Here is a 26,760-nt window from a genome sequence, read left to right on the forward strand (position 1 = left end):
CTCCAGCCTGGGTGACAGAGTAAGACTCTGTCTCAAAAAATAATAAGTAAAAATAAAAATAATAAATAAATAAAAATAAACTGAGGCCTGGAGGTGTGAAATGGCTTGTCCAGAGTCACATGGCAGAGCCGAAACAAGAACCCCTGCAGTCACCACAGTTGTTTCTGCCGTTCTAACTTCTCTCTCCACATTCAAATGAGTTAACATCTGTGTGTGTTTTCCCATCTGTAAAATGGGAACCACAGGACTCTCTCACAGGATGGCTGCAGGATTAACTCAAACGGTGCGTGATTAGAAGTGTGTCCCACAGGCAGGTGTTCAGTAAGAGCTGGTTGTTTTGACTGTTATGTTTACACCTGTGTTTTTCCAGTCTGAAAAGCTGAAGGCATGACAGGGTTAGAAGTGAATGAAAAGATGTATTGAGAGAACACCCGTGAAAGGAGGAGGGTCTGTCTGTCAGTCATCTGCTGCTGCCTAACAAATGACTCCAAAACCAAGTGGCTTCAAATAACAAACGAGTATTTCACGCAGCAGCACACTGCTCCCCTCCCCATGCTCCCTAAGTGGGCTGAGGAAGCTGTTCTTTATTTCTATTTCTTGATTTCAACAGATGCAGAAAAAGAGGAGCTGTTCTTTGAAAGACAGCATGGGTGGTGCAGAGGATTTGGGGCCCAGGGAGAAGTGAGACCAAGGAAGTCACAAACAAGTAATTTTCTTTTCCATCAGCTCATGTTTGCTAAGCTGCAGCCTGTTTCTGTCCTCCCAGTGTCCCCAGCGGGAGCCAGCCCGGGAGGGAGGCAGGTATTGAGGAAGGCGTCACACAGCAGGTGGCCCCTCTGCGGAGTTTTTCAAGACGGTAGAAATTAGCCAGGCCAAGAAAGGAAAGGGGTCTCTGGCAGAGGGAGATGAAGCAAACATCCAGTTGTCTCCCTCCTCCCCCTCGCCCTTCAGCGGAGGAGATCTGGGCCTCCAAGCGGCCCCGGCCAGCCCTGGGTGGATTGTCAGTTCATCAGTGCAGCTGGTTGGCTGGATGCTGAAGTTCTAGGCAGGTTTCTGGGCCTGACCCTGGCTCCCTGCCTTGTCGGGTTCCCATCTGGAGGGCACGAGCAGGAGCAACGCTGGCCAGTCAATCAGATCCTCAGATGTGAGTGGTTATTGAAGGGTGGTGGGATCGGAATAGGTGGAGCAGTAACCCAGTGGTGGACGAAAGGGCCAGGACACACTGTCCTCTCCTCCACCCTCATCTGCCCTCCCTGTCAGGAGCTGCTTCCCCTGTCTGCTCCCCTCCTCCTGCGGAGGAGCTGGGGCCCAGAGCCCACACACTGTATGCAGGATTTCAGGACTGAGGCTGAGTGCCGGCATGAGGCAGGGGTGGGAGTGTCCAAAATACCTGCAGCCGGGAGACACATGCACTCGCTCTCTCTTTCTCCATTCTTCCCGTTCTTACTTTAAAAAAAAAAAGCAATATACAAATGTTTTTTAAAATCTGACATTAGAAAATCACATATATTAATTATATTTAATTTATAATTAAATGTATATATTTATATACATTTAATTTATAATTAAATTACATATATTAGGGCTAGGTGCAATGGCTCACGCCCATAATCCCAGCACTTTGGGAGGCTAAGGCGGGTGGATCACTTGAGGTCAGGAGTTCAAGATCAGCCTGGCCAACATGGCAAAACCCCATCTCTACCAAAAAATACAAAAATTAGCTGGACGTGGTGGCACATGCCTGTAATCCCAGCTACTCCAGAGGCTGAGGCAGAAGAATTGCTTGAACCTGGGAGAAAGAAGTTGCGGTGAACCAAGATCGCACCACTGCACTTCAGCCTGGGTGACAGAACAAGACTCCATTTCAAAAAATAAATAAATAGGCTGGGCGCGGTGGCTCACGCCTGTAATCCCAGCACTTTGAGAGGCCAAGGTGGGAGGATCCCCTGAGGTCAGGAGTTCGAGACCAGCCTGGCCAACATGGTGAAACCCCATCTGTACTAAAAATACAAAAATTAGCTGGGCATGGTGTCAGGTGCCTGTAATCCCAGCTACTCGGGAGGCTGAGGCAGGAGAATCGCTTGAACCTGGGAGGCAGAAGTTGCAGTGAGCCAAGATTAAGCCATTGTACTCCAGCTTGGGGGACAAGAGCGCAACTTCATCTCAAAAAAAAAAAAAAAAAAAAGAAAAAAGAAAAATAAATAAATAATAAAATAAAATCACGTATACTAGAAAATCACATATAACCCTCCTTCTCCATAGGTAAACTTAATGATTTTTTGCTCCTAATTTTCTCATCTACATATATATTTTAACATAGCTGAAACCACACTGTAGATACAATTTTGTAGTCTGTTGTTTTATTTGCTATATTAAACATGTTTAATATTACTATGTGTCTTTAATTTTAAGGGAAGAGCTTCATCAAGTAGTTATACCATAATTTAACAAATTTTTCCCTTATTATTATTATTTTTTAGACAGAGTTTCTCTCTTGTTGCCCAGGCTGGAATGCAATGGCGCAATCTCGGCTCACTGCAACCTCCGGCTCCTGGGTTCAAGCAATTCTCCTGCCTCAGCCTCCGGAGTAGCTGAGATTACAGGCACCCGCCACCACGCCCAGCTAATTTTGTACTTTTTTGGTAGAGACGGGGTTTCTCCATGTTGGTCAGGCTGGTCTCAAACTCTCAACCTCAGATGATCCGCCCGCCTCAGCCTCTCAAAGTGCTGGGATTACAGGTGTGAGCCACCGCGCCCAGCCAACTTTTCCCTTGTTGTTGAATATTTAGATATATTGTTTTTGCTTGGTTTGCTTGTTTCACTACTCTAAATAGTTGCCATGGAAACTATGCCTACAACTTTTCCTTCTCTTTTAGTATTTCCTTAGGATAGATTCCCAGAAGTAGTATTACTGCATCAATGTGTAGAAATCCTTGGTGGCTCTTAACACACATTACCAAATTACTTTTCAAAAATTTGCACCTCAATTGGGCACAGTGACTCACACCTGTAATCCTAGCCCTTTGGGAAGCAGAGGTGGGCAGATTGCTTGAGCCCAGGTGCTTGAGACCAGCCTGGGGCAACACGGTGAAACCCTGTCGCTATAAAAACATTAGCCGGACATCGTGGCAAGTGCCTGTAGTCCCAGCTACTCAGGAGGCTGAGGCGGGAGGATGGCTTGAGCCCAGGAGGTGGAGGTTGTAGTGAGCCATGATGGCACCACTGCACTCCAGCCTGGGTGACAGAGTGAGACCCTGTCTCAAAAAAAAAAAAAAAAAAAAAAATTGCACCTAGAAATGTATGAAAGTGCCACTTTCACCAAATCTTTGCAAGCATTGGGAAGTATTTTTAAAAATCATTTTATAGTTCAGTAGTTTAAAAATCATTCCATGGGGCCAGGCACGGTGGCTCATGCCTATAATCTCAGCACTTCAGGAGGCCAAGGTGGGCGGATCACTTGAGGTCAGGAGTTCAAGACCAACTTGGCCAACATGGTGAAACCCCATCTGTACTAAAAATACAAAAATTAGCCGGGCATGGTGGTGAGCGCCTGTAATCCCAGCTATTCAGGAGGCTGAGGCAGGAGAATCGCTTGAACCCGGGAGGCAGAGGTTGCAGTGAGCCGAGATTAAGCCATCGTACTCCAGCCTGGGTGGCAAGAGCAAGACTCTGTCTAAAAAAAAAAAAAAAAATCATTCCATGTATTTTAATGTATTTTTTTTTACCACTTTTGAGAGTTAAATAGTTATTTTTCCTGGGGGTGTGTGTGTGTGAGGGTGCGTGCGTGTGTGTGAGTGTGCATGCGTCTGTGTGTACGTGTGTGTGCGCGTGCGTGTCTGTGTACGTGTGTGTGTGCGTGAGTGCGTGTGTGTGTGAGTGTGCGTGTGCGTGTGTGTGTCTCATAGTCAATTGTATAAACAAGTCCATCCAGTTAGGATCTTAATATTTTTCTTATCAATCTAGGTGAGTGTTTTCATTAAATACTGATACTGATAGGGACACTTTTGTCAGATTTGTTGCAAATATTTTCCTTTCCCTATAATGTGTTCCTTTCCTTTTTCTTTTCTTTTTTTTTTTTTTTTTGATGGAGTTTCACTCTTGTCGCCCAGGCTGGAGTGCAGTGACGCAATCTCTGCTCACTGCAACCTCCACCTCCCTGGTTCAAGCAATTCTCCTGCCTCAGCCTCCCAAGCAGCTGGGACTACAGACGCCTGCCACCACGCCCAGCTAATTTTTTGTATTTTTAGTAGAGACGGGGTTTCGTCATGTTGGGGAGGCTGGTCTCGAACTCTTGACCTCAGGTGATCCGCCTGCCTCGGCCTCTCAAAGTGCTGGGATTACAGGTATGAGCCACCGCACTCAGCCTGTTGTTTTTCTTTATCCTCTCCTTTTAAAATGTTAAATAACAGACTGGGCGTGGTGGCTCACACTGTAATCCCAGCACTTTGGGAGGCCGAGGCGGGCAGATCACGAGGTCAAGAGATCAAGACCATCCTGGCCAACATGGCAAAACCTTGTCTCTACTAAAAATACAAAAAATTAGTTGGGCGTGGTGGTGGGCACCTGTAGTCCCAGCTACTCGGGAGGCTGAGGCAGGGAGGCAGAGGTTACAGTGAGCTGAGATCGCACCACTGCACTCCAGCCTGGCGACAGAGTAAGACTCCGTTTCAAACAAACAAACAAACTAGTGGGTTTGGAGGCTGACCTGGGAAGACTGCTTGAGCCGAGATCGCGGCACTGCACTCCAGCCTGGGGAACAGAGTCAGACCCTGTCTCAAAAAAAAAAAAAAAAAACAGCTAGTGGGAAACAGGCAGAAAAACCAAGGGTGCGCCTGCGCACAGAGTCCCTGGCAAGCTCTTCCATGCGCCCAGCGTCACTGGGCTGCACCCGAGCAGGGTGGTCTGCCTGGCACGGGAGGGGGTCATGATGCCGATCAATAAATTAAAAAAAATCATTTTATACTTCAGTAGTTTAAAAATCATTCCATGGGGCCGGACATGGTGGCTGACGCCTTTAATCCCAGCACTCTGGAAGGCCGAGGGGGTTGGATCACAAGGTCAGGAGCTGGAGAGCAGCCTGACCAACATGGTAAAACCCCGTCTCTACTAAAAATACAAAATTAGCCAAGCATGGTGGTGGGCACCTGCCATCCCAGCTACTCAGGAGGCTGAGGCAGGAGGATGGCTTAGAACCCAGGAGGCGGAGGTTGGAGCGAGCTGATATCGCGCCACTGCACTCCAGCCTAGGCAACCGAGCAAGACTGTCTCAAAAAAAAAGTATTAAAAATAAAGCTAGAATTAATGGAGATCTGAAGGATGCTTTGCTTCATCAATTTCAGAAAGAGATAGAAGACCTGAAAAAGAAGCTCACAGAAGGGGAAGAAATATCAGGCTGTGATGTCAGTGGGTCAGATGGAGATGACAATGAAGAGGGTAAGATTGGAGAAGATGAAGAGAAAATGAAAAAAAGGGAAAAAATAAAGTCTCCCCAGAGAAGACGGTTGAAACGCTGGCGACAGCGGATGCGGAGAGAAAGGCACTTGAAACAAAGCTTGATGTGGAAGAAGAAGAAACAAGGCTGCAGCTAAATTCGAGAAACAGGAAAAAAGATCTTCAAACCCAACAAGAGCATCAGTCTTTGCCAGAAAAGTTCTCTGCCCTGGAGAAGAAGGTAATTGTTGGTGGTGTTGATTTGTTGGCCAAAGCCAAGGAACAAGAGAAACTTCTTGAAGAATCTCATATGGAACTGGAAGAAAGGAGGAAAAGAGCAGAGCAACTTCGCAGAGAACTTGAGGGAAAGTGGTGAGAACGCTTGGAAACTGAAGGAAAATATATCAGTTTGCAAGAGGAACCACAGGGAAAGACCGAGATCTTAAAGAAAGTTTGGGCCGGGCGCGATGGCTCACGCCTGTAATCCCAGCACTGTGGGAGGCTGAGGCAGGAGGATCTCAAGGTCAAGAGCTCGAGACCAGCCTGGCCAACATGGTGAAACCCCGTCTCTACTAAAAAAGGAGGCTTGGTAGAGTTACTGGTTTACAGTGTGTTCTTTAAGAATCCTTATGTTACATATACCAATAGTTAGGGTGTTAAAATATAATCGTATTCTCTGTTTGTGTTTAGATTATTGTAAAGCAGAAATGTAATAAGGCGAGGAGGTTGCATCACACACTTGCCCCATGAATGGAATCCATTCCATATGCTATTTCATTCACTTTCTGGAGAAAGGGGAATTTTTTTGCAGCAAAAATTTAAGGTGACTTTGTGGTAGGGGGTGGTGCTACTTCATCTGTAACATATTTTTAAAACCATGATTATGGTTTGGGCTTTTTTTCTCTTTTTTTGCTTTGCTTCTGTTTCTTTTTAGTCTGTTTTTAATATCTTTCCCCTTCACTCTAATCTCAAGGAAAGTCCTCTTTCCTACAGGGCTGTGAATTAAAGAATGGTTAGAGTTTACGTTTAAGTAAGCCAGTGTCTGCTCAATTTCCTAATGTACACATTTGTTTTCTTTTTAATTATTCCTTGTTCTTAAAAATACGAAGAGAGGCCAGGTGCAGTGGCTCATGCCTGTAATCCTAGCATCTTGGGAGGGCAAGGTGGGTGGATCACCTGAGGTCAGGAGTTCAAGACCAGCCTGACCAACATGGTGAAACCCTGTCTCTACTACAATTACAAAATTAGCCAGGCATGCATGCCTGTAATCCCAGCTACCTGGGAGGCTGAGGAAGGAGAATCGCTTGAACCCAGGAGGCAGAGGTTGCAGTGAGCCGAGATCGCGCCACTACACTCCAGCCTAGGCAACAAGATCAAAACTCTGTCTCAACAAAAACAAAAACAAAAAACCTAGAAGAATGGAAGAAAACATAGATCTTTCTTTTTCTTTCTTTCTCTTTCTTTCTTTCACCTTCCTCCCTTCCTCCTTCCCTCTCTCTTTCTCCCTCTCTTTCTTTGTTTCCTTTCTTTCTCTTCCTTCCTTCCTTTCTTCCTTTCTTTTTCTTTCTTTCTTTCTCCTTCCTCCCTCCCTCCCTCTTTCTCTCTCTTTCTTTCTTTCTTGTTCTCACTTTATCACCCAGGCTACAGTGCAGTTGTGCGATCCCCACTCACTGCAGCTTCAACCTCCTGAGGTTCAAGCAGTGCTCCTGCCTCAGTCCCCCAAGTACCTGGGACTACAGGCATGCATCACAACATCAGGCCAATTTTTGTATTTTTTGTAGAGATGCATTTTTACCATGTTGCCCAGGCTGGGAAAACATGGATTTTCTAGTGCCCTTAAACTTATGCTGTAATCTAACTAATTTAAATAATTAATAACTTCAGCAGTATTACTGCAATACTGTATACTGGCCAAAATTACAAAGTGAATAGTAAGTCAGCTGCATCAATTTCAAAACCACGCTTTCATTGTACCTTATGTATAAATTGTATTTGTTCAAGTTGTATATATTGATATTGTTGTATATATGCAGCATGGTTAAATAACAATTTTTTACCTAAAAAAAAAAAAAGAAATGGAAATAGCAATAATCCTGGACCACAGGAAAGCACTGGATCTCAACCTAGAATGGAGGCCCTCCTGCAGACACCCTGGCCTGTGAGGGAGCAGGGCCCAGGGTAGGGGACCCAGGAGGTCTGGCCGTGCAGATCGATTATGGAAGCTGTGGACAGTGGAGAACAGTTATGCTTTGTTATTTTGTTTTGCTTTGGCAAATGTAACTAGGACAAAAATTGTCTTTCCCTCCCTAGCCAGCTATGGGAAATTCTGGCTTTGCCTATGTTACTAACCACTCCTTAAGAAACGAGAAAAGTGATCAGACTCTTCCGAGAAGGTCAGTCTCTGGAGTTGGCTAACCTTTCAGTTTAGCTCTTCAAGACCCACGGGCTTCCTGCAGACCTCGGCAGTGGCCTCCAGTGGAATATGAAGTGACCAGCAAAGTCCCATGCGGGGGCTGGTACGTGTCTTCGAAGGAGGAATCGTATCAGAAGCTGAAGGCAGCTCACATCACAGCTTATTCCCAGGGATTTTGTTGCATCTTTCAGTAAAATTAGCAAAAGTGTGACAGCAGTTATAGAGATGTCTGCTGAGGCTGGAAAAATAGCCAGTGGGTGACTCTGCCTCCCCATTGAGGCTGTGGGACGAGACCTCCCAGGCTAGGCTGCAACTAAACTTCAGAATCGAATGACAGAGAGTGGCACAAAAATCATTAAGCAGTTTTAGATCAAAACATCTTCCCACTGGGCAAGTATATAATTTTCCCCGCCAAGATCACCAAGATCAGACAAGGGGACCGGGCGCGGTGGCTCATGAGTACTTACTGTGTGTCTGTTACTTGCCAGGCTGTGGGTACGGGAGATAAACCTGGTCTCTGCCCTCATGGAGCTTCCTGTCTAGTGGGAAATCTTTCCCCATCTGTGTGGTGTCCACTCCCTCTGCCTGCCCTCTTCTGACCCTTGCCCTGGGCCTCGCTCCTCTCTTGGCACCTGGGCAGAAAAAGAGGTTGCCCAGGTTATCAGCCACACCCCTCTGGGCTCGGTTTCCATTTCGGAGTGTGGCCTGGTCTCTGCTCTCCCTGGGGAGGTTTTGTGCATTGGTCACTCGGCTTGCGGAATGTGGGTCAGCAGAGATGATGGGGTCACCTGGAGGACAGGGAGGAAGTCTGGGCTGTGGAGCAAGGACTTGCCCCAGGGTCTCACCGCCTCTGGGCCACTCTGGAATGACCACGGCCAAGCCTGTCCCGGGGAGAAAAGAAGGCACAGGCCAGTGATGGGTCTAGCTGGGGCTGGCGCTAGGTGCGGGGCCCCACCGGTGACGTGCCTGATCTGCCCACACACCCGGAGGAGAGCAGTCCCGGCTGTCCTGGGCTGGCCTGCGCTGCCCTCTTCTCTTCCTTCCAGCCTGTCACAAACCCTGGCACTTCCTGTTGGTGCCTCGGTTCAGGCCTGGGTCTTGCTCCCTGGGACCAAGGAGGGGCTTCCTCCCTGATCACCCCCGCCCCAGACGCCCCACCTTCGGTTTGCCCTGAGACCACCTCTGCAGGCTCCCAGGAGCAGCCCTGCACAGCGCCTCCCCCACCTCCAAGCCGGACCAGGCCACACCCTCCCCGGCGCTTCTCCTGCTCATCCACAGGCAACACTACAGCCCACCGACTTGGCCTCCACACCCTTCCTGGGGGTGGGGGTATCTTTATGAAAATGGAGGGGAAATAGAGATGCTCTCAGCATAATAGTGCACCAGAGTCGTGAGGCCACCAATGATGGCAAAACAAAGGTGCGCTGGTTTTGTGGCTGTGCCTTTCTGAGGGCCATTTTCTTTCACCCTCTCCCCTCCACCATGGCCCCTAAAGTCTTCTCGTCTGCTCCAGGAAGAGGGAGCTTGGACACAGCCAAGGTCCTGGGTGGATGGAAGGGCCTCCAGGACCCCTTGGATATGGAGGAGGGAGGGAAAAGCTAGGGTAGAGCAGAAAGAATCCCCAGCGTCCCCATCATGCGGGAAGGCAGCTCTGAACATGTAAATATTTGATGGATTTACAAGAAAGATTTCCTTCTGGAATAGACTGTATCTTTACACTCTTTCAGATAACATGGGAATACTTGAAAAGTCCTAATGTTACAAGGAAGGGGTCTCGATCTAGATCCCAAGAGAGGGTTCTAGGATCTTGTGCAAGAAAGAATTCAGGGTGAGTCTGTAAAGTGAAAGCAAGTTTATTTTTTTGTTTGTTTGTTTGTTTTTATTTCGAGACAGGGTCGCTCTGTTGCCGAGGCTGGAGTGCAGTAGCGTGATCTCGGCTCACTGCAACCTCCGCCTCCCAGGTTCAAGCCATTCACCCGCCTCAGCCTTCTGAGTAGCTGGGACTACAGGCACCCGCACCACGCCTGGCTAATTTTTGTATTTTTAGTAGAGACAGGGTTTCACCATATTGGCCAGGCTGGTCTCGAACTCTTGACCTCATGATCCACACCGCCCCCTCCCACCCCCCGGCCTCTCAAAGTGCTGGGATTACAGGCGTGAGCCACCGTGCCCAGCCCGAAAGCAAGTTTATTAAGAAAATAGAGGCATAAAAGAATAGCTGCGCCACAGATGGAGCCCTGAGGGCTGCTTCGCCCATTTTTACGGCTCTCTCTTGATGATATGCTAAACAAGGGGTGGACTATCCATGCAGCCCTTGCTAGACCATGTAGGGAACTTCCTGATGTTGCCATGGCATTTGTAAACTGTGCTGGTGGGCGTGTAGCAATGAGGACGCCCAGAGGTCATTCTCATGGCCATCTTGGTTTTGGTGGGATTGAGCCGGTTTCTTTACTGCAACCTGTTTTATCAGCAAGGTCTTTATGACCTGTATCTTGGGCCAACCTCCTATCTCATCCTGTGACTTAGAATGCCTAACCATCTGGGAACGCAGCCCAGTAGGTTTCGGCCTCATGTTACCCAGTTCCCATTCAAGATGCAGTTGCTCTGGTTCACACGCCTCTGACACGAATAACAACAGCTAAGAATGATTGAGTCTGTACCACATGCCAAGCACTTAGCATTGTGACCGCTCTTTGTGGCAAATGCTTTTGATGTCTATGATACAGAAGAGAAAACCGAGGCTCGAGAAGGGTGAGAAAGTTGTTCGCCGTCCTATACCCAGGCAGGAGTGGGGTATGCCCAGGCGGTCTTGACGAAAGCCCACGTTCCAAGCCATGACACTGGTGAGGTGGCCACAGAGACGAAGGGACCTTCCGTCACTCCAAGGCCCAGCTGCAGCCCTTGGAAGCCCTGAGCATGGTGTGCACTGAGGCCGGGCCTCCCGGGGCAGCCCCAAGCAGCGGCTGGCAGCGGCAGGGCTAGGAAGGCCGGGGTGGGAGGGCAGGGGTGGGAGGGCAGCGGCTGGCTGCGGCAGGGGTGGGAAGGCACAGGGCGGGTCTGGGGCGCTCCCCTCCACCCTCCCTCCTTCGTTCCTTCACGCAGGTTCAGACTTGCATGGCCGTCTGAAGGCTCTCCCAGCTTCTCTGGCTCCCTCCTTATTTTCTCTCACACAGTCCCCTCCCCTAATAGAACCCTGGGGAGTTTAATCCCCATCTCACCACTGCTTCCCGGAGGAGCCGGACGCGCACTTGGCTGTGGATTTGTTCTCCAGCCACGCTCAGCTCCAGCCAGGACCGACGCGCTGAAGCCACGGGGCCGGGTGCCGCCGGCAGGGGGCGCGCGCAGACAGGGAGGCCCCACCCCGGCCCGCGGAGGACGCGCTCCCCTCCCAGCGCAGCCCCCGCCTCCGAGCCTCGGGGTCCGCCCCGCCTGCACCTGCCCAGCCCGGCGCGCTGCAAAGCTTCGCTCAAGGCTCTCAGTCCTGGGTACTCATGACAACTCCGTGGAGAGCTTCTTAAAACTTATGGGCTGCCGGGCTCGGTGGCTCACGCCTGGAATCCCAGCACTTTGGGAGGCTGAGGCAGGTGGATCACCTGAGGCCAGGAGTTCGAGACCCGCCTGGCCAACATGGCAAAACCCCCATCTCTACTAAAAATACAAAAATTAGTCCAGCGTGATGGCGCATGCCTGTAATCCCAGCTACTGGGGAGGCTGAGGCAGGAGAATCACTTGAACTTGGGAGGCGCAGATTGCAGTGGAGCTGAGATGGTGCCATTTCACTCAGCCTGGGCAACAAAGCAAGACTCTGTCTCAAAAAATAAAAATAAAAAATAGGCCAGCCACAGTGGCTTATACTTGTAATCCCAGCACTTTGGGAGGCCGAAGTGGGCGGATCACGAGGTCAGGAGTTCGAGACCAGCCTGGCCAACATAGTGAAACTACTCTATTAAAAAATACTAAAAATTAGCCGGGCATGGTGGCAGGCGCCTGTAATCCTAGCTACTCAGGAGACTGAGGCAGGAGAATCGCTTGAACGTGGGAGACAGAGGTTGCAGTGAGCTGAGATTGCACCATTGCACTCCAGCCCGGGCAAGAGTGCGAGATTCCACCTCAAAAATAAAAATAAAAATAAAAATAAAAAAATAAATAAATAAATAAACCTGGCCACGGCCTTGGGACCATGCAACTCTTGATTACCTACAAACACCTGGAAAGCACACGTTGTGGCAAACACGGGCTTTGATGACAGGAAGACCTGGGTCCAGGTCTTGCTTGCTACCTGCTTACTAGCTGTGTGACCCTGGACAAACTGCTGAACGTCTCTGAACTTCGTTTTCTTAGCTAATGAGAGAGAATATAAGACTTCTTATGCTTGTCAGGAGGATTCGTGTAATACCACGTCAAGTTCTAAGCACAGGGTTCCCTCTGGTAGACCAGTCATTCTCAGTGAGGATAGTGATGACCCCTAGTGGACAGTGTGGGAAGCTCTGGGGGTGTTTTCTGTTGTCACCGAGCCAAGGGCTGCTGGCTTGAAGGGCAGGGCCTCCTGCAGTGCGTGGGGCAGTGATGCACCATGAGGAAATGTCACGGATCCTACGTGACAAAATAGTTTTGCGAACAATTTTAAGACAAACTGAATTTTCCGGGAATGCAACTACTGTGTAAGTTGAGAAAGTTTCATATCGTGTTTTGTTTGGCACTTTACCAACAGTTGTTCACCGACGTGGAAATCTTATCACTGGTGGCACCTGCCGCGTGTGGTATCTGAGTGGCCGTGACTCGTGCGTCAGCCCTCGTGTGTCACAGCAGTCACTTAGGCACAAGCATCTGACCCTTGTAACATCTTAGAGAAATGCTTCTCGCGCCACTGTGCACACAAATGCCTGCGGAACTTGTCAAAGTGCAGACTCCCGTCCAGTTGGTCTGAGGGGGGACCTGAGAAACTCATGCTATGAGGTCCTAGTGTAGTCACGCCTAAGTGTGTGTGCAGAGAACACATTTGTTATAAACTACGCTTCTCTTATCTCTCCTTTTTTTTTTTTTTTTTTTTGAGTCTTGCTCTGCCACCCAGGCTGGAGTGCAATGGAGTGATCTCGGTTCACTGCAACCTCTGCCTCCCAGGTTCAAGTGATTCTCCTGCCTCAGCCTCCCAAGTAGCTGGGATTACAGGCACGCGCCATCACGCTGGGCTAATTTTTGTATTTTTAGTAGAGACGCGGTTTCACCGTGTCAGCCAGGCTGGTCTCAAACTCCTGACCTCCCAAGTCATGTGCCCACCTCAGCCTCCCAAAGAGCTGGGATTACAGGCTGAGCCACGACCCCCGGCCTCTTATCTCTCTTTTGTACAACACTTAGGGCCTCATCTTGGGTCGAGTTCCCCAGGAAACACTCTGAGAGGGAGATTTGTGTGCCTGTAGTGAATGAGGGCGTGCTCTCAAAAACACCTGTGAGGGGCAGATAATACAGGATCGGGCAGAGGGAGAAGTGGAGCTGTGATATAGTCATAGCAGAGGATGCAGCTGGTCCCTCAGGGCTCAGGCCTGGGGTGGCCTTCAGAGATGTCCCAAATTGATGCCAGAGTGGAGACTTGACCGGTCACTGGATGTGTGCTTCCCCTCCCCCCAGGGACAAAAATGTGGCTCTCTTGGGCCTCAGCTGTGAGCTGTGAGCAGCCGACACTCCCGCAGCTGGAGGAAGGGTCTTGGTCCTGGATGACTGGTGTGGGTGGCACACCCCAAATCTGAGATCGACAGTACGCTGATGTTTAAACATGGTATGTGGACAGATTATATTACCTTTGGAATTTCATTTCAGTATAGTAAGGCACACCCCAAATCTATGACTGACAGTACGCTGATGTTTAAACACGGTATGTGGACAGATTATATTACCTTTGGAATTTCATTTCAGTATAGTAAAGGTGTTGTAAAATATTTGTCCTAGAAAGGGAATACTGAGTTTCATAGGTTTAGAGCCTCTGTACAGAGTAAATGGCAGAGGCTCCTATTACCAGAAATGATAGTTCACCAAGCTCAGCAAATACCTATTTAGTGCCCACCATGTGCCAGGTGCTGTTTTAGGCACTTGGAGATACATCGAAGAACAAAGCAATGAAGGCGTGTCCTCTTTGGAGCTTACATTCCAGCAGGTGGCAAGGGGTTACAGGCTGTGATCACAGTTTTCAGTTTCAGGCCCACGTCTGCCCTCTGGATGACCCACAAGGCATCCCATAGTTGGCATCAGTCAATGGGTACCTAGTTTACAGCAAACCCACCACAGCAGCTGGACAGGCACAGAGAACTCTTCTCTCTGACCAGAGGATCTGTGCTTCCAAAAGTATGGAGGAAATTCCCCTTGGCTTTTTTTTCTCGTTCCATCTTCTCTTTGTTCGGCTGCAGAGGCAGCTGCAGTCTCACGAAGCGTGTGGTGGAGCAGGGAAGCTGAAGCCCAGGCCTTCAAGCCAGAAAGGGTGGGGGAATGAGGGTGGGGTGGGGTGGCCCCAAAGCCAGAAAGTGTCACAGAGACTGAAGAGAAGGAGGTGGCTCGGGGCAGGAATCCCATAAAGCTGGATCCGAGCTCCTGGGCCCATCCCTCGACGGCACAGGCATGGACTGTAAATTGCACACCGAAGGCCCTGAGAACTGAACCGTGGGTAGATTATCACCCCAGTCCCAGACTGGCCACTGGTTTGTGCACGTCTGGGACGGATCTCGACCGCAAAATACAAAGACTTGAAAACTGAACTGACATTGGAGACGCCCCTCACAGGAGGCAGACTGGAACTTGGGGTCTCAGCCTAAGTCAACTACCTGCTAAAACCAACCCGTTGCCAAACAAAAATAACATTCTCTGCAGGCTTTAAACAAGACCCAGAATCTCATAACATCATCTTCACAAAGTCTAAGATACAAAATCCAAAACTACTCAATGCACAAAGAACCACAGAACTCACATCTCACAAGGAGAAAGACAAGCAACCGAGGCCAATCCCAAGATGAGGCAGGTGTTGGAATATCACAGACGTTAAGCAGCTGTTATAACCATGCTCCAAGAAGTAAGAACAAACACTACTGAAGTGAACAAAAAGATACATCATCTTGGCAGATACATGAAATATTAAAAAGAAATATGAAAATTTTAGAACTGAAAAATACAACAACCCAAATAGAAAACTCGCCGAGAGGCACAAGACGAGAATGGGCCACAGGCCATGACCTCCACAGGCAGCCCCGAGGCCTCCTCGGTTTGGAGGACGTGCGTGGAGGGCACTGAGACCAGCACCAAACCAAGTGGCTTTGGTCCCAGAACCCTTGATGCTGCTGCCACTGAGGCCACCCATGTCCAAATCTGCCCAGTCCTGCCTGGCTCACAGTCTGGCTGTGCCTGCCTCCCCTCACCCCCACCCCTGCCCCACAACCATTACGAATTTCCTCAACTGCCTCCTCTATGAGCCCTCCCACCCAGAGGCAAGCTCCCGCCAGGAGGGGACTGGTGGTTTCTCTCTTACTGTCATCACGACGCTCTGCATACAGCAAGAGGCACAAGAGGAGGTCTGGCAGACGGAGGACGCACCTCCAACTTGGTCTGCAGGGAAGAGGCAAAAGTGAACAGGAAATAAGGTCTCGCAGCTGGAAGTTCTGACACATCGAATTCCTCACAATTTCTCAACCCCATTTCAAGATGAGGAAACTGATGCCATTGAGAGATTAAAAGGCTAGAATGGGCCGGGCGCGGTGGCTCACGCCTGGAATCCCAGCACTTTGGGGGGCCGAGGCAGGTGGGTCACTTGAGGTCAGGAGTTTAAGACCAGCCTGGCCAATATGAAGAAATCCCATATCTACTAAAAATACAAAATTAGCCAGGCGTGGTGGCACATGCCTGTAATCCCAGCACTTTGGGAGGCCGAGGCGGGCGGATCACCTGAGGTTTGGAGTTTGAGACCAGTCTGACCAACATGGAGAAATCCCGTCTCTACTAAAAATACAAAATTAGCCGGGCGCAGCGGCTCACAACTCTAATCCCAGGTGCTCAGGAGGCTGAGGCAGGAGAATCGCCTGAACCCGGGAGGCAGAGGTTGCAGTGAGCCGAGATCGTGCCATTGCATTCCAGCCTGGGCGACAGAGCGAGACTCCGTCTCAAAAAATAAATAAAATAAAATAAAAGGCTAGAACGAAGTTGCACACAAGTAGCAGAGCTGGGGCCCAACCCAGGGCCTTTAGCAAGGGAAGATGAGAGAGAAAAGAAGAGAGGCACAGATAGCAGAGGCAGCTCTGGGAAGGGCCAAAGCATCAGCCTCCGCCATCGGCCTTCTCCTTCCTGGGACAGAACGCCAGAGCTGGGGAGGGGCCCGATCTCCTCCTTTACAGTCTGTGAAACTCAGGCCCAGGGAAAACAGGGGCCTGCCTAAGGTCACACAACCAGTGGCAGAAATACCTGCTTTCCTGAACTTTCTATATTTAAGTAAAACTAAGTACAATAAGGCTTTTAGAAGCTTCATTAGGATTTCATTTTTACCAAAATATGTACAGTGTAAGAAGAAAGTTCTTGAGCCAGGTGCAGTGGTGCGTGCCTGTAGATCCAGTTACTCAAGAATAGCAACACCCTATCAGAAAGAAGAAAAGGAAGGGAGGAAGGAAGGAAAAGAAGGAAGGAAAGGAAGGAAGGAAGGAGAGAGAAGGGAGGGAGGGAAGGAAGGAGAGAGAGAGAAGGGAGGGAAGGAAGAAAGGAAGGAAAGAGAAGGGAGGGAGGGAACGAAGGAAGGAAGGAAAGAAGGAAGGAAGGGAGGGAGGGAAGGAAAGAAAGAAGGAAGGAAGGAGAGAGAAGGGAGGGAAGGAAGGAAAGAAGGAAGGAAGGCAGGAAGGAGAGAGAGAGAGAAGGGAGGGAAGGAGGGAAGGAAGAAGAGAGAGAGAAGGGAGGGAAGGAAGGAAGGAATGAAGGAAGGGAGGGAAGAAGGAGAGAGAGAAGGGAGGGAAGGAGTGAAGGAAGAAGAGAGAGAGAAGGGAAGGAAGGAAGGAAGGAAGGAAGGGAGGGAAGAAGGAGAGAGAGAGAAGGGAGGGAAGGAGGGAAGGAAGAAGAGAGAGAGAAGGGAGGGAAGGAAGGAAGAAGGAAGGAAGGAGAGAGAGAGAAGGGAGGGAAGGAAGGAAGGAATGAAGGAAGGGAGGGAGGGAGGAAGAGAGAGAGAAGGGAGGGAAGGAAGGGAGGAAGAAGGGAGGGAGGAAGGGAGGGAGGGAAGGAAAGAAAGAAGGAAGGAAGGAGAGAGAAGGGAGGGAAGGAAGGAAAGAAGGAAGGCAGGAAGGAGAGAGAGAGAGAAGGGAGGGAAGGAAGGGAGGGAGGGAGGAAGGAAGGGAGGGAGGGAGGGAGGAAGGAAGAAGGGAGAGAGGAAGGAAGGGAGGGAGGGAGGGAGGGAGGAAGGAAGAAGGGAGGGAGGAAGGAAGGAAGAAGGGAGGGAGGGAGGGAGGGAAGCAGGGAGGAGTGTAGAGGTGTGCTTAACAAATCTTTTGCTCAAATAGCATAATGGGCCCACGCGCAGTGGTTCACACCTGAAATCCCAGCACTTTGGGAGGCTGAGACGGGTGGATCACTTGAGGTCAGGAGTTCAAGACCAGCCTGGCCAACATAGTGAAACCCTGTCTCTACTAAAAATACAAAAATTAGCCAGGCGTGGTGGCACCTGCCTGGAATCCCACCTACTCAGGAGGCTGAGGCAGGAGAATCACATGAACCCGCGAGGCAGAAGCTGCAGTGGGCCAAGATTGCACCACTGCACTCCAGTCTGGGCAAGAGAGAGAGATTCTGTATTTTTTTTTTTTTTTTAAAAAAAGCATAATGGCTAACTGTGATTTTTTCAAGGACTGCACCAGAGTAAATGCTAAGCACTGAGAGGGGATGATTCAATAGTAATAGACTTAGCACTATGAGGTTTTTTTGGCAATAAGAATAATAGAAGAAAAATGGGAACTACCTCTATAACCAACCAAACAGGAATGACAGAGTATTTTGGCACATGTGCTCAATATTTACAAATCTATAATAAAGTGAGCACATTAAAAAACATACACACAACAGGAGAGAAGCCCCAAGCTGTTCAACAGTGATTGGATTCAAGAGCCAGGATGAGCTGAAGGTTTCCGTCGTTCTCTTTTGCATGACACTAGGGCAGCATCTTGGGTGGAGTTCCCGGGAAACACTCTGAGAGGGAGGTTATCTGAGAGAGAGATTATCCAGAAGCTCTATAATGAGAATGTTCTTTTGGCAAAGAAGGTAAACATTTATTTGGGGGAAAAAAGCCATTCTTCTATTTTGGCACGGGGCTGACAGTTGGAACGATAGCTTGTGTGATGTCAAGCCCCTCCATACCTGCTAACCTATTCCTACTTTGCTCATCACTGCACCTCTGGCTCCCGGTACAGTGCCAGGTACACAATAGAAAGCAGAAAATGTGTGTTGATGAATGGATGAATAATATACTTAGACATACGACATTATTTGAAATTTTAAAACTTCTATGAGGGGGCAGAATTTTATTTTTCTTTTTTCCTTTTTCGACCTCAGAAGCTTCCAGGAAAAAAAAATCGTTTTAATTAAAAAAAAAAAAATGCCTGGGTGTGGTCGTTCACGGCTGTTATCCTAGCACTTTGGGAGGCCGAGGCAGGTGGATTGCTTGAGCCCAGGAGTTCCAGACCAGACTGAGCAACATGGTGAAATCCTGTCTCTACAAAAAATTAGCCGGGCGTGGCGGCGCCCGCCTGTAGTCCCAGCTACTTGGGAGGCTAAGGTGGGAGAATCACCTGAGCCCGGGAGGCAAAGGTTGCACTGAGCCCAGATTGTGCCACTGCACTCCAGCCTGGGCAACTGAGCAAGACCCTGTCTCAAAAACAACAAGAAAACTTCTAGTAGAGAAAGGAATTAGAATTATTCCAAATGGGAAGTATGTAACTGAGACAAAGAAAAATAAATGCACATTAGACAGAGGAAGCTGTTAGCTTTCTTGCCTGCAGACTAGGCTGCGGTTAAACAGCATCGTTATCAGACAAGACACAGTGCTCCTAACCCCAGGACTTCCGGCAGCCAAACCACTCCCCCAAACACAGTGCTGCCTGGGCCTCTGAAAGAAGCTCAAGCCTGTAGCGCCGCCACCTCCAACCCGGGTTAGGCCTGACACCGCTTTTCCTCTGATCAGTTCTCCTCACTCCCAAGGCCATGATGAGCCCTGAGGTTCCAAGGGAGAGAGGGTGAGCAGGGTGGGTGGCTGGCAGGCCAAGAAGGGAAGGGAGTACGGGGGCTCCCTGCAGGCTGAGTCCTTCCAGAGCCCACCCCGGCTCAGGGATGCTCACTGCTCCAGGGCCCTCTCTGATACTGGCAGGGGAGGACATGGGACTGGTGACCCAGTGATTTGCCATTGCAGACAATATGTCTTCCATTAAAACAATCACTGCATTTTGGCCGGGCGCGGTGGCTCAAGCCTGGAATCCCAGCACTCTGGGAGGCCGTGGTGGGAGGACTGCTTGAGCTCAAGAGTTCAAGACCAACCTGGGCAATATAGTGAGACCTCATCTCTAAAAATAAAATAAATAAAAATGAAATAAAATAATAAAATAAAATAAAAATCCTCTGGGCACGGTGTCTCACGCCTGTAATCCCAGCACTTTGGGAGGCCGAGGCGGACGGGTCACCTGAGGTCAGGAATTTGTGAGACCAGCCTGGCCAACAGAGTGAAACCCCGTCTCTACTAAAAATACAAAAATTAGCCGGGCGTGGTGGCGCCTGCCTGTCGCCCCAGCTACTCAGAGGCTGAGGCAGGAGGATCGCTTGAACCCGGGAAGCAGAGGTTCTGGTGGGCCGAGAGCGCACCATTGCACTCCGGCCTGAGTGACAGAGTGAGACTCCATCTCAATATATATAATATATATTTTATATAAACATACATATAAAAATTTTACATAAATATTTTAAAATACATGTCCAGAACATAAGTCCTTTCTTTAAAAACATATATGGCCAGGCATGGTGGCTCACGCCGGTAATCCCAGCACTCTGGGAGGCTGAGATAGGTGGATCACCTGAGGTCAGGAGTTCAGGACCAGCCTGGTCAACATGGTGAAACCCCATCTCTCCTAAAAATACAAAAAAGTCGGCTGGGCGTGGTGGTGTGTGCCTGTAATTCCAGCTACATGGGAGGCTGAGGCAGGAGAATCGCTTGCACCCGGGAGGCGGAGGTTGCAGTGAGCCGAGATCCAGCCACTGCACGCCAGCCTGGGTGACAGACTGAAACTCTGTCTCAAAAAAAAAAAAAATATATATATATATATATAGTACATTTTCTTTCATGAAAAAACTCAAAACATATGTTTTATTTTAGTAAGAGAGCCAAACATTTCTGGAAAACCTTTTAGCACTATTTATTAAAACAATTTGTTACAGCTGGGTGCGGTGGCTCACGCCTGTAATCTCAACACTTCGGGGAGGCCGAGGTGGTCAGATCACTTGAGCCCAGGAGTTCGAGAGCAGCCTGGGCAACATAGTGGGACCTCATCTCTACAGAAAAAAGAAAAAAAAGAACAAAATGCTGTGGGTATAGTGGCGCGTGCCTGTAGTCCTCATGGCTTGGGAGGCTGAGGTGGGAGGATCCCTTGAGCCTGGAGGGTCAAGGTACGGTGAGCTGAGCTGGAGCCACTGCACTCCAGCCTGGGAGACAGAGGGACACCTTGTCTCTAAATAAATGAACAGTTACAAGATAAAAAACATTAACAAAATGTGTTAACTGGAGTCTATCCACAGAATAAAAACTAGGCAGTGTTTAAATATTTTTTGAGAAGATGAATTTAAAGATACAGAAAACTGGCCAGGCACAGTGGCTCACACCTATAATCCCCCCACTTTGGGAGGCTGAGGCAGGAGGATCGCTTGAGTCCAGAAATTGGAGACCAGCCTGGGCAACACAGTGAGACCTCATCTCTACTAAAAATAAAAAAATAAAATAAATTAGCCGGGTGTGGTGGGGCACGCCAGTCACCCCAGCTGGTTGGGAGGCTTAAGTGGGAAGATCGCTTGAGTCCAGGAATTCCAGGCCGCCCTGAACCGTGATCATGCCACGGCACTCACCCTGGGTGACAGAGTGAGACCTTGATTCAAACAAAACAAAACCAAATAAAATAAAGACAAAAATAAACCTTAAGAAAACCCTGCATGCTGCATGACCTTATTTTATAAAACCGTAATACACGTAACATACATGTGCACAGAAAAAAAGTGGAAGAAAATATATCAACATTTTAAGCGGCTTTCTGGGTGTTTAATTTTCTCACTGCGCTCTTCTGAATGGTGCATTCAACAAAGAGCATGTACAACAATTCTAAAAACATTTTTGTAAATACAGTGGAGCTGAGGCTTCCCAGATGGAGTGGTGTGACGCCAGGACTTCTGCTGGAGAGTGACTGCCCGCTCTCCCAGCCCTCAGCTCCTCTCCAGCTAGCCCAGAGCCGCAGGCTTCCGGCCCAGGTGCAGGCGTGGCCTTTTTCAGAGCCCCCCACCCGTCTCCTTTTCTGACCTTAGATCCCAGCTGGTCCCCGTTTGGCTCCAGATGGCGGGCGACCCGGTTCCTTCCCCTCCAAGCTTCCCTGGGCTGACTCCCTTTAAGCACCCATGGGCTCGAGCCCGCAGATTTGGAATTAATTGATTTACTGGGCAATGAATACACGATCTCATCCCTCCCACTCTGAAATTGAGCCGGAGGGGCCGCGAAGCCACATTTTGCCAACAGGGGGCGCTGCCTAACACGAACGCGCCCCGGCCCCGGGCGCTCAAGACCGACTTCGGGGCCATTCAAGCAGCAGGAATGGCCGAGGGGCATCCTCACAGGGCACGGGGGACACGGTTACCGCCTAACGCCGCCACCACCGCCACGACGCAGCAACAGCCATTTCAATACCAAGAACTCAGGAAGACAGAAACATCCGAATAGAGACCGTCCTTGAAGCGGAATCTATTTCATTTTAAGAAAAGCTCGGTCCTGCAGTTCTTACCATTTCACCTCAGGTGGCTGAAAACTTGACTCTAGACCGGCAGCGGCCCTGGACTGGCCTTCGAGAACCCTTGCTCTCGACAAAGACTCCAGCAGTCGGAGGTTCCTCCAATCTCCAAATCTAGTTTCTGTACAAATTAACTTGCTTCGAATTAAGGACACCTTTTCGTCCGCAGCGTGCAGCGAGAGCCACGCGCTAGGTCTTTCCTCCTTTCGCGGCCGCAGTGGAGCCGCCAGCCACTGTGAGGCAGGCCCGTCCCGCTGGAACGCGCGGACGCAGCCCCACCACCCCTCCGGCTCTTGCCGCTGTCTCCCTTCGTCTGCAAAGTCGAAAGAACTCAGCGTCCCACAGCAGCAGCCTCACGCGCCAGCATCGCGAGAGCCGCCTCTAACCCACCCCCAAAGCAACAAAAGGGCGCGCTCCGGCCTTGCCGACGCCGGTGCCTGGGACAAGCTGGCTTCCGTCCCCTCGCCTACCTGGCGTTCGCCGTCCTCCCCCGTCACATCGGCGCCACGTGGCCTTGTGCGGAGCCACCTCCTCTGCTCCCGAGACACCTGGTGCGTGAGGATCACAGAGCACTCGTCCTGCTGTGATGCTGTCACAGTCCCCCAAAGGCTGCGAACCCCTCTGGGGCACGGACTGTTTCTACTTGGCTTGTGTTTCCTCATCAGGGCTCGACACACAAAAAGCAGCCGACACCTCCCCACTGAGTTGATTCTCCGTGTTGTTGATTCTCCCCGTTGTTGATTCTCCGTGTTGTTGATTCTCCCCGTTGTTGATTCTCCCCGTTGTTGATTCTCCGTGTTGTTGATTCTCCCCGTTGTTGATTCTCCCCGTTGTTGATTCTCCGTGTTGTTGATTCTCCCCGTTGTTGATTCTCCCCGTTGTTGATTCTCCGTGTTGTTGATTCTCCCCGTTGTTGATTCTCCCCGTTGTTGATTCTCCGTGTTGTTGATTCTCCCCGTTGTTGATTCTCCCCGTTGTTGATTCTCCGTGGTGTTGATTCTCCGTGGTGTTGATTCTCCCCGTTGTTGATTCTCCCCGTTGTTGAGTCTCCCCGTTGTTGTCTCCCCGTTGTTGAGTCTCCCCGTTGTTGATTCTCCCCGTTGTTGATTCTCCGTGTTGTTGATTCTCCCCGTTGTTGATTCTCCGTGGTGTTGATTCTCCCCGTTGTTGATTCTCCCCGTTGTTGAGTCTCCCTGTTGTTGATTCTGCCTGTTGGCAAACACACCTGGGTCAGCGTTTCAACTTCCAACTTAAGATCTTTTCAGTAAACCCAGGAGATGCTGGAAAAGCTGGCAGGCCGATTAGAAGCAAGAAAAACATAGCAGGAAACCCAGGGTTTAGGGAACTGTGTGTCTGGCAGGAAAAGTACACTGGGTTCCCTCCTCCCCTGAGAAACCTCGAGCTGCTTTGACATCCTCTGCCCCCTGCAGAAATCTTTCTGGATGTGTTGGCTCTGAAACAGATTTTTAAATGCTTGTAAAGCATACATACGTCTGGATTGCTTACAAAAAATTGATGTTTTTTAAAATGAAGTAAAAACACCTATGATCTATAAATAGGATAATTGTGAGCAAAAGAATTAACCGTTTCTGAAAAAAAGAGGGAAAATGAGAAAAGTAAAACACAATTCTATGCGCAGAGTGTGGTCAGTGTATAATGTAAGCTATTAATTAACAGAAACAGGCAGGAACACGGGGAAATAACATTTATAATAACTACTGTTTAGTGGGTACTGACCATACTCTAAGCAAAATGTTTTACCTTCACAACCTCAGTCAGTCCTCACAACCCTTCTATAAAGCAGAAATTACTCTATCAGTTTACAGACTCAGAAAGGTTAAATAACATTTCTAAGATGAAACAGAGCTAAGAATGAAATCCAGGTCTAACAGCAATGTTCAACGCTCACTTAATATGAACTTGCTCTCGCCGGGCGCAGTGGCTCACGCCTGTAATCCCAGCACTTCGGGAGGCTGAGGCGGGCGGATCATGAGGTCAGGAGTTCAAGACCAGCCTGACCAATATGGTGAAACCCCATCTCTACTAAAAATTCAAAAATTAGTCGGGTGCAGTGGCATGCGCCTGTGGTCCCAGCTACTCAGGAGGTGGAGGCAGGAGAATCACTTGAACCCGGGAGGCAGAGCTTGCAGTGAGCCCAGATTGCACCACTGCACTCCAGCCTGGGCGACAGAGCAAGACTGTCTCAAAAAAAAAAAAAAAAAAACTTGTTCCCTTTTGTGATATATTTGACTAGGTATTTTAAATCACAGTTAAAATAAATTCCTGCCTTTGCAAACGGCATATGCAAAGCTCCCAGGCCTCAGAGCTTCTGAGCCTCGGGGCCTACCCACGAAGGCCATCCTATAGCCATAGACACACACGTGGCCCAGACTCGTCCTGAACTGCCTCTGTTTTGTTTTCAGTAAGCCCAAGTCATTAAGCTTAACTTTCTTAACTTTCTTATGATTCACCTCTTTTCCTAAAGTTCACATGATCATATGTGAAGCTCAAAGAGCTGGTTTCCTTGATTGATCCAGTAATTTCCTAGAAAGCAGTAAGAAACCGATGAATAATCTAACATTTTGTAATGGGCCAAGGATATTAATAGGCAACTCATTAAAAAGGAAATACAAATGGCTCAACTTATTTTTGAGTTTATTCGTAATAGAAATGCATAATAAAACTATAGAAACACTATTTTCTACCAGTCAGTCTGGCAAAGATCAGAAAACTCCTTAACACATGGAAAGCTCCCTTGCACAGGTGGTGTGACAACTGAGAATGTCCCTCCACTGAGGGCAGGTTCAGCACCACCCACCGCCATGGCACACACTCTTTGACCTAGGAGTCCCACTGCTGGGAACTCATCTTTCAGATTGATGTGCGAGTTTTTGAAAAACAGCCCACATACACAATTTACTGAGGCAATGGTTGTAATTGCAAAGGACTGGATACGACTAAAATTGCCCTTCATCAAAAGGAACCCAGTTAAGTAGGTTATGGTACACCCGTACATCCACGCAACCCGAAAGAATGGGAAAGCCCAGCCGGTGTGGGTGATCCAGGCCTCTCTGCGCTGGGGAAGTGGACGGCCGGGGTGGGTGATACAGACCTTTCTGGGCTGTTCCCCAGTCATTTCACTGTACACTCTTCAGTGCCTTTTCAATTTTGAACCGTGTGAACATATGAGTTATTCAGAAAAGCAATTAAAATACCTAACGTATTGAAGGGTTCCTTGTTGCTAACATTTCTGGCTTGGTTCTATTTAACTGAGTTGCTGTACTCTCTCCTGCAGTATATATCCTGCCTTACAAAAGTCCACGCGGCAAGTGAAATCCAGGCACTGTGAAAGTCACTGACCAGACCGGCGGGGACTCCGGCCCCACTGCCGGCCTTGTGAGGGAAGAGGCCTCCCGGTGTCCAGGCCTGTACGCCCTCCCGCTGCCTCCAGGTGGTGCTACAAGGCCTGCTGCCCGGAGCAGATGCTGGCGGCCTGGGGAGCCTCGCTTGGGGCCTGGAGCTTGCTGACCAACAGGCAAAGAAACAGGCGGGCACAAGTAAGTAACATAAAATAGAAACTAACTTTATTTCTCTGGAAGAAGCAGGTACCGAATGCCAGAGCAGCAACTTTGCCGACAGGCTGGTGGGAAAACGTGGAACCACGCAGGGGGATTGGGTGGAAGAGGAAGCACTGATGTCCCTCCAGGGCGGCTGCCCCTTGGTCTCCTTCCAGCCCTGGGGCCTTGGGCCCTGGTCCCCGCCAGAGAATGGTCTGGCGCCCTTTCTCCGCTTCCTGAGCCACCTCAGGCTATTTCCAAGCACAAGATCCTGAGGCCCGACACCCCAACTGCTGCCAGGGGCCCCCTGGACAAAGGCCCAGTCCTAGGAGGTCCCACCGGGTGCTGCTCCGTCTCTCTCTGTGGCCAACACATCCCGCCTGCCCAGGTCCAGCCTGGTTTCCTCCCAGTCTGTCACCCAGGGCAGGGCCTGGGGGCATTACTCCAGCCACAGGCCCCACCCAGGACCAGGGCCAGAGGCAGGTCATACCCAGAGCCTGCTGGGGCAGCCCCCAGGCCTGTCTTCACCGGGCTCCTTCCGCATCTTGGCTGGGGCACCAGGGCTGAACCAAAGTGTGCAGGGACAGCGCTGGTGCGGGAGGAATGGGCAGGGCAGGGCAGGGCTCCCGGCCTCCCGCAGCCTTGGCCTTGCTCCATCCCTGGGAGCAGCAGGGAGCAGCGGGTCCTCCAGGACTGGATGGGGGCATCTCCCCACTCCTGGTGGACGGACAGGCTCAGGTGATTCCTTCAGGCAGGCCCTCTGGCTCTCCAGACGCATCTCAGCGCCTACAGAATGGGAAACCACCAGCACAGTTAAACAGTTTACAGAAAGTTCAGTGGGGCGGGTACCAGGGGCCACACTGGTGCCAGGCAACACCATTGGAAGCTGGCAGTCCCCGGCAAGGACTGTAAAATTTATCATCCTGGATGTCCTTTCTCTGTACTTTAATAAACTGAGTAAACTAACAGAAGAGCACTCCTGCGTATTAGAGAATCCGAAGAAGACAGGTAGGCTAGAGCCCAAGCCCATGTGGGTCCAAATCAGTAAGAACCACCCGAGACAGTGACAGACAGGTGACACCAGGTGCCTGCGTCCCAGGTGCAAATCACTAAGAACCACCCGAGACAGAATGGGACAGACAGGTGACACTGAGTGCCTGCGTCCCAGGTGCAAATCAGTAAGAACCACCCGAGACAGTGACAGACAGGTGACACCGAGTGCCTGCGTCCCAGGTGCAAATCAGTAAGAACCACCCGAGACAGTACGGGACAGACAGGTGACACGGAGTGCCTGCATCCTGGCACCAGGCGTTCGGTGTGCGATATGACAGAC

At 49.8% G+C, this 26,760-nt stretch overlaps 2 protein-coding genes across 21 annotated transcripts in view; both read right to left on the reverse strand.

Annotated features, from left to right (window-relative positions):
• Window positions 1–521: 521 nt before the first annotated feature.
• On the reverse strand, window positions 522–25,971 carry LOC129032997 (uncharacterized). The gene is made up of 7 exons (XM_054480888.2): window positions 25,918–25,971; window positions 25,480–25,698; window positions 25,231–25,394; window positions 22,341–23,079; window positions 21,865–22,183; window positions 8,311–8,475; window positions 522–1,446 (listed from the first exon to the last, which is right to left on the reverse strand). The coding sequence occupies exons 1-5, from the start codon at window positions 25,969–25,971 to the stop codon at window positions 22,016–22,018; spliced, it is 1,344 nt and encodes a 447-aa protein (XP_054336863.1). The 3' UTR covers window positions 522–1,446; window positions 8,311–8,475; window positions 21,865–22,015.
• Window positions 25,433–26,760, reverse strand: part of TNK2 (tyrosine kinase non receptor 2) — a 43,533-nt gene continuing 42,205 nt past the window's right edge. For all 20 annotated transcript variants that reach the window (XM_054480453.2, XM_063661347.1, XM_063661344.1 and 17 more), the window contains one exon: window positions 25,433–26,213. In XM_054480453.2, coding sequence (XP_054336428.1) covers window positions 26,207–26,213 — 7 coding nt within the window. In that variant the 3' untranslated portion in view covers window positions 25,433–26,206. The remainder of the gene's footprint in view (window positions 26,214–26,760) is intronic.

The sequence above is a fragment of the Pongo pygmaeus genome, chromosome 2 (genome assembly GCF_028885625.2).
Source record: "Pongo pygmaeus isolate AG05252 chromosome 2, NHGRI_mPonPyg2-v2.0_pri, whole genome shotgun sequence".
In the NCBI taxonomy this organism is placed as follows: domain Eukaryota; kingdom Metazoa; phylum Chordata; class Mammalia; order Primates; family Hominidae; genus Pongo; species Pongo pygmaeus.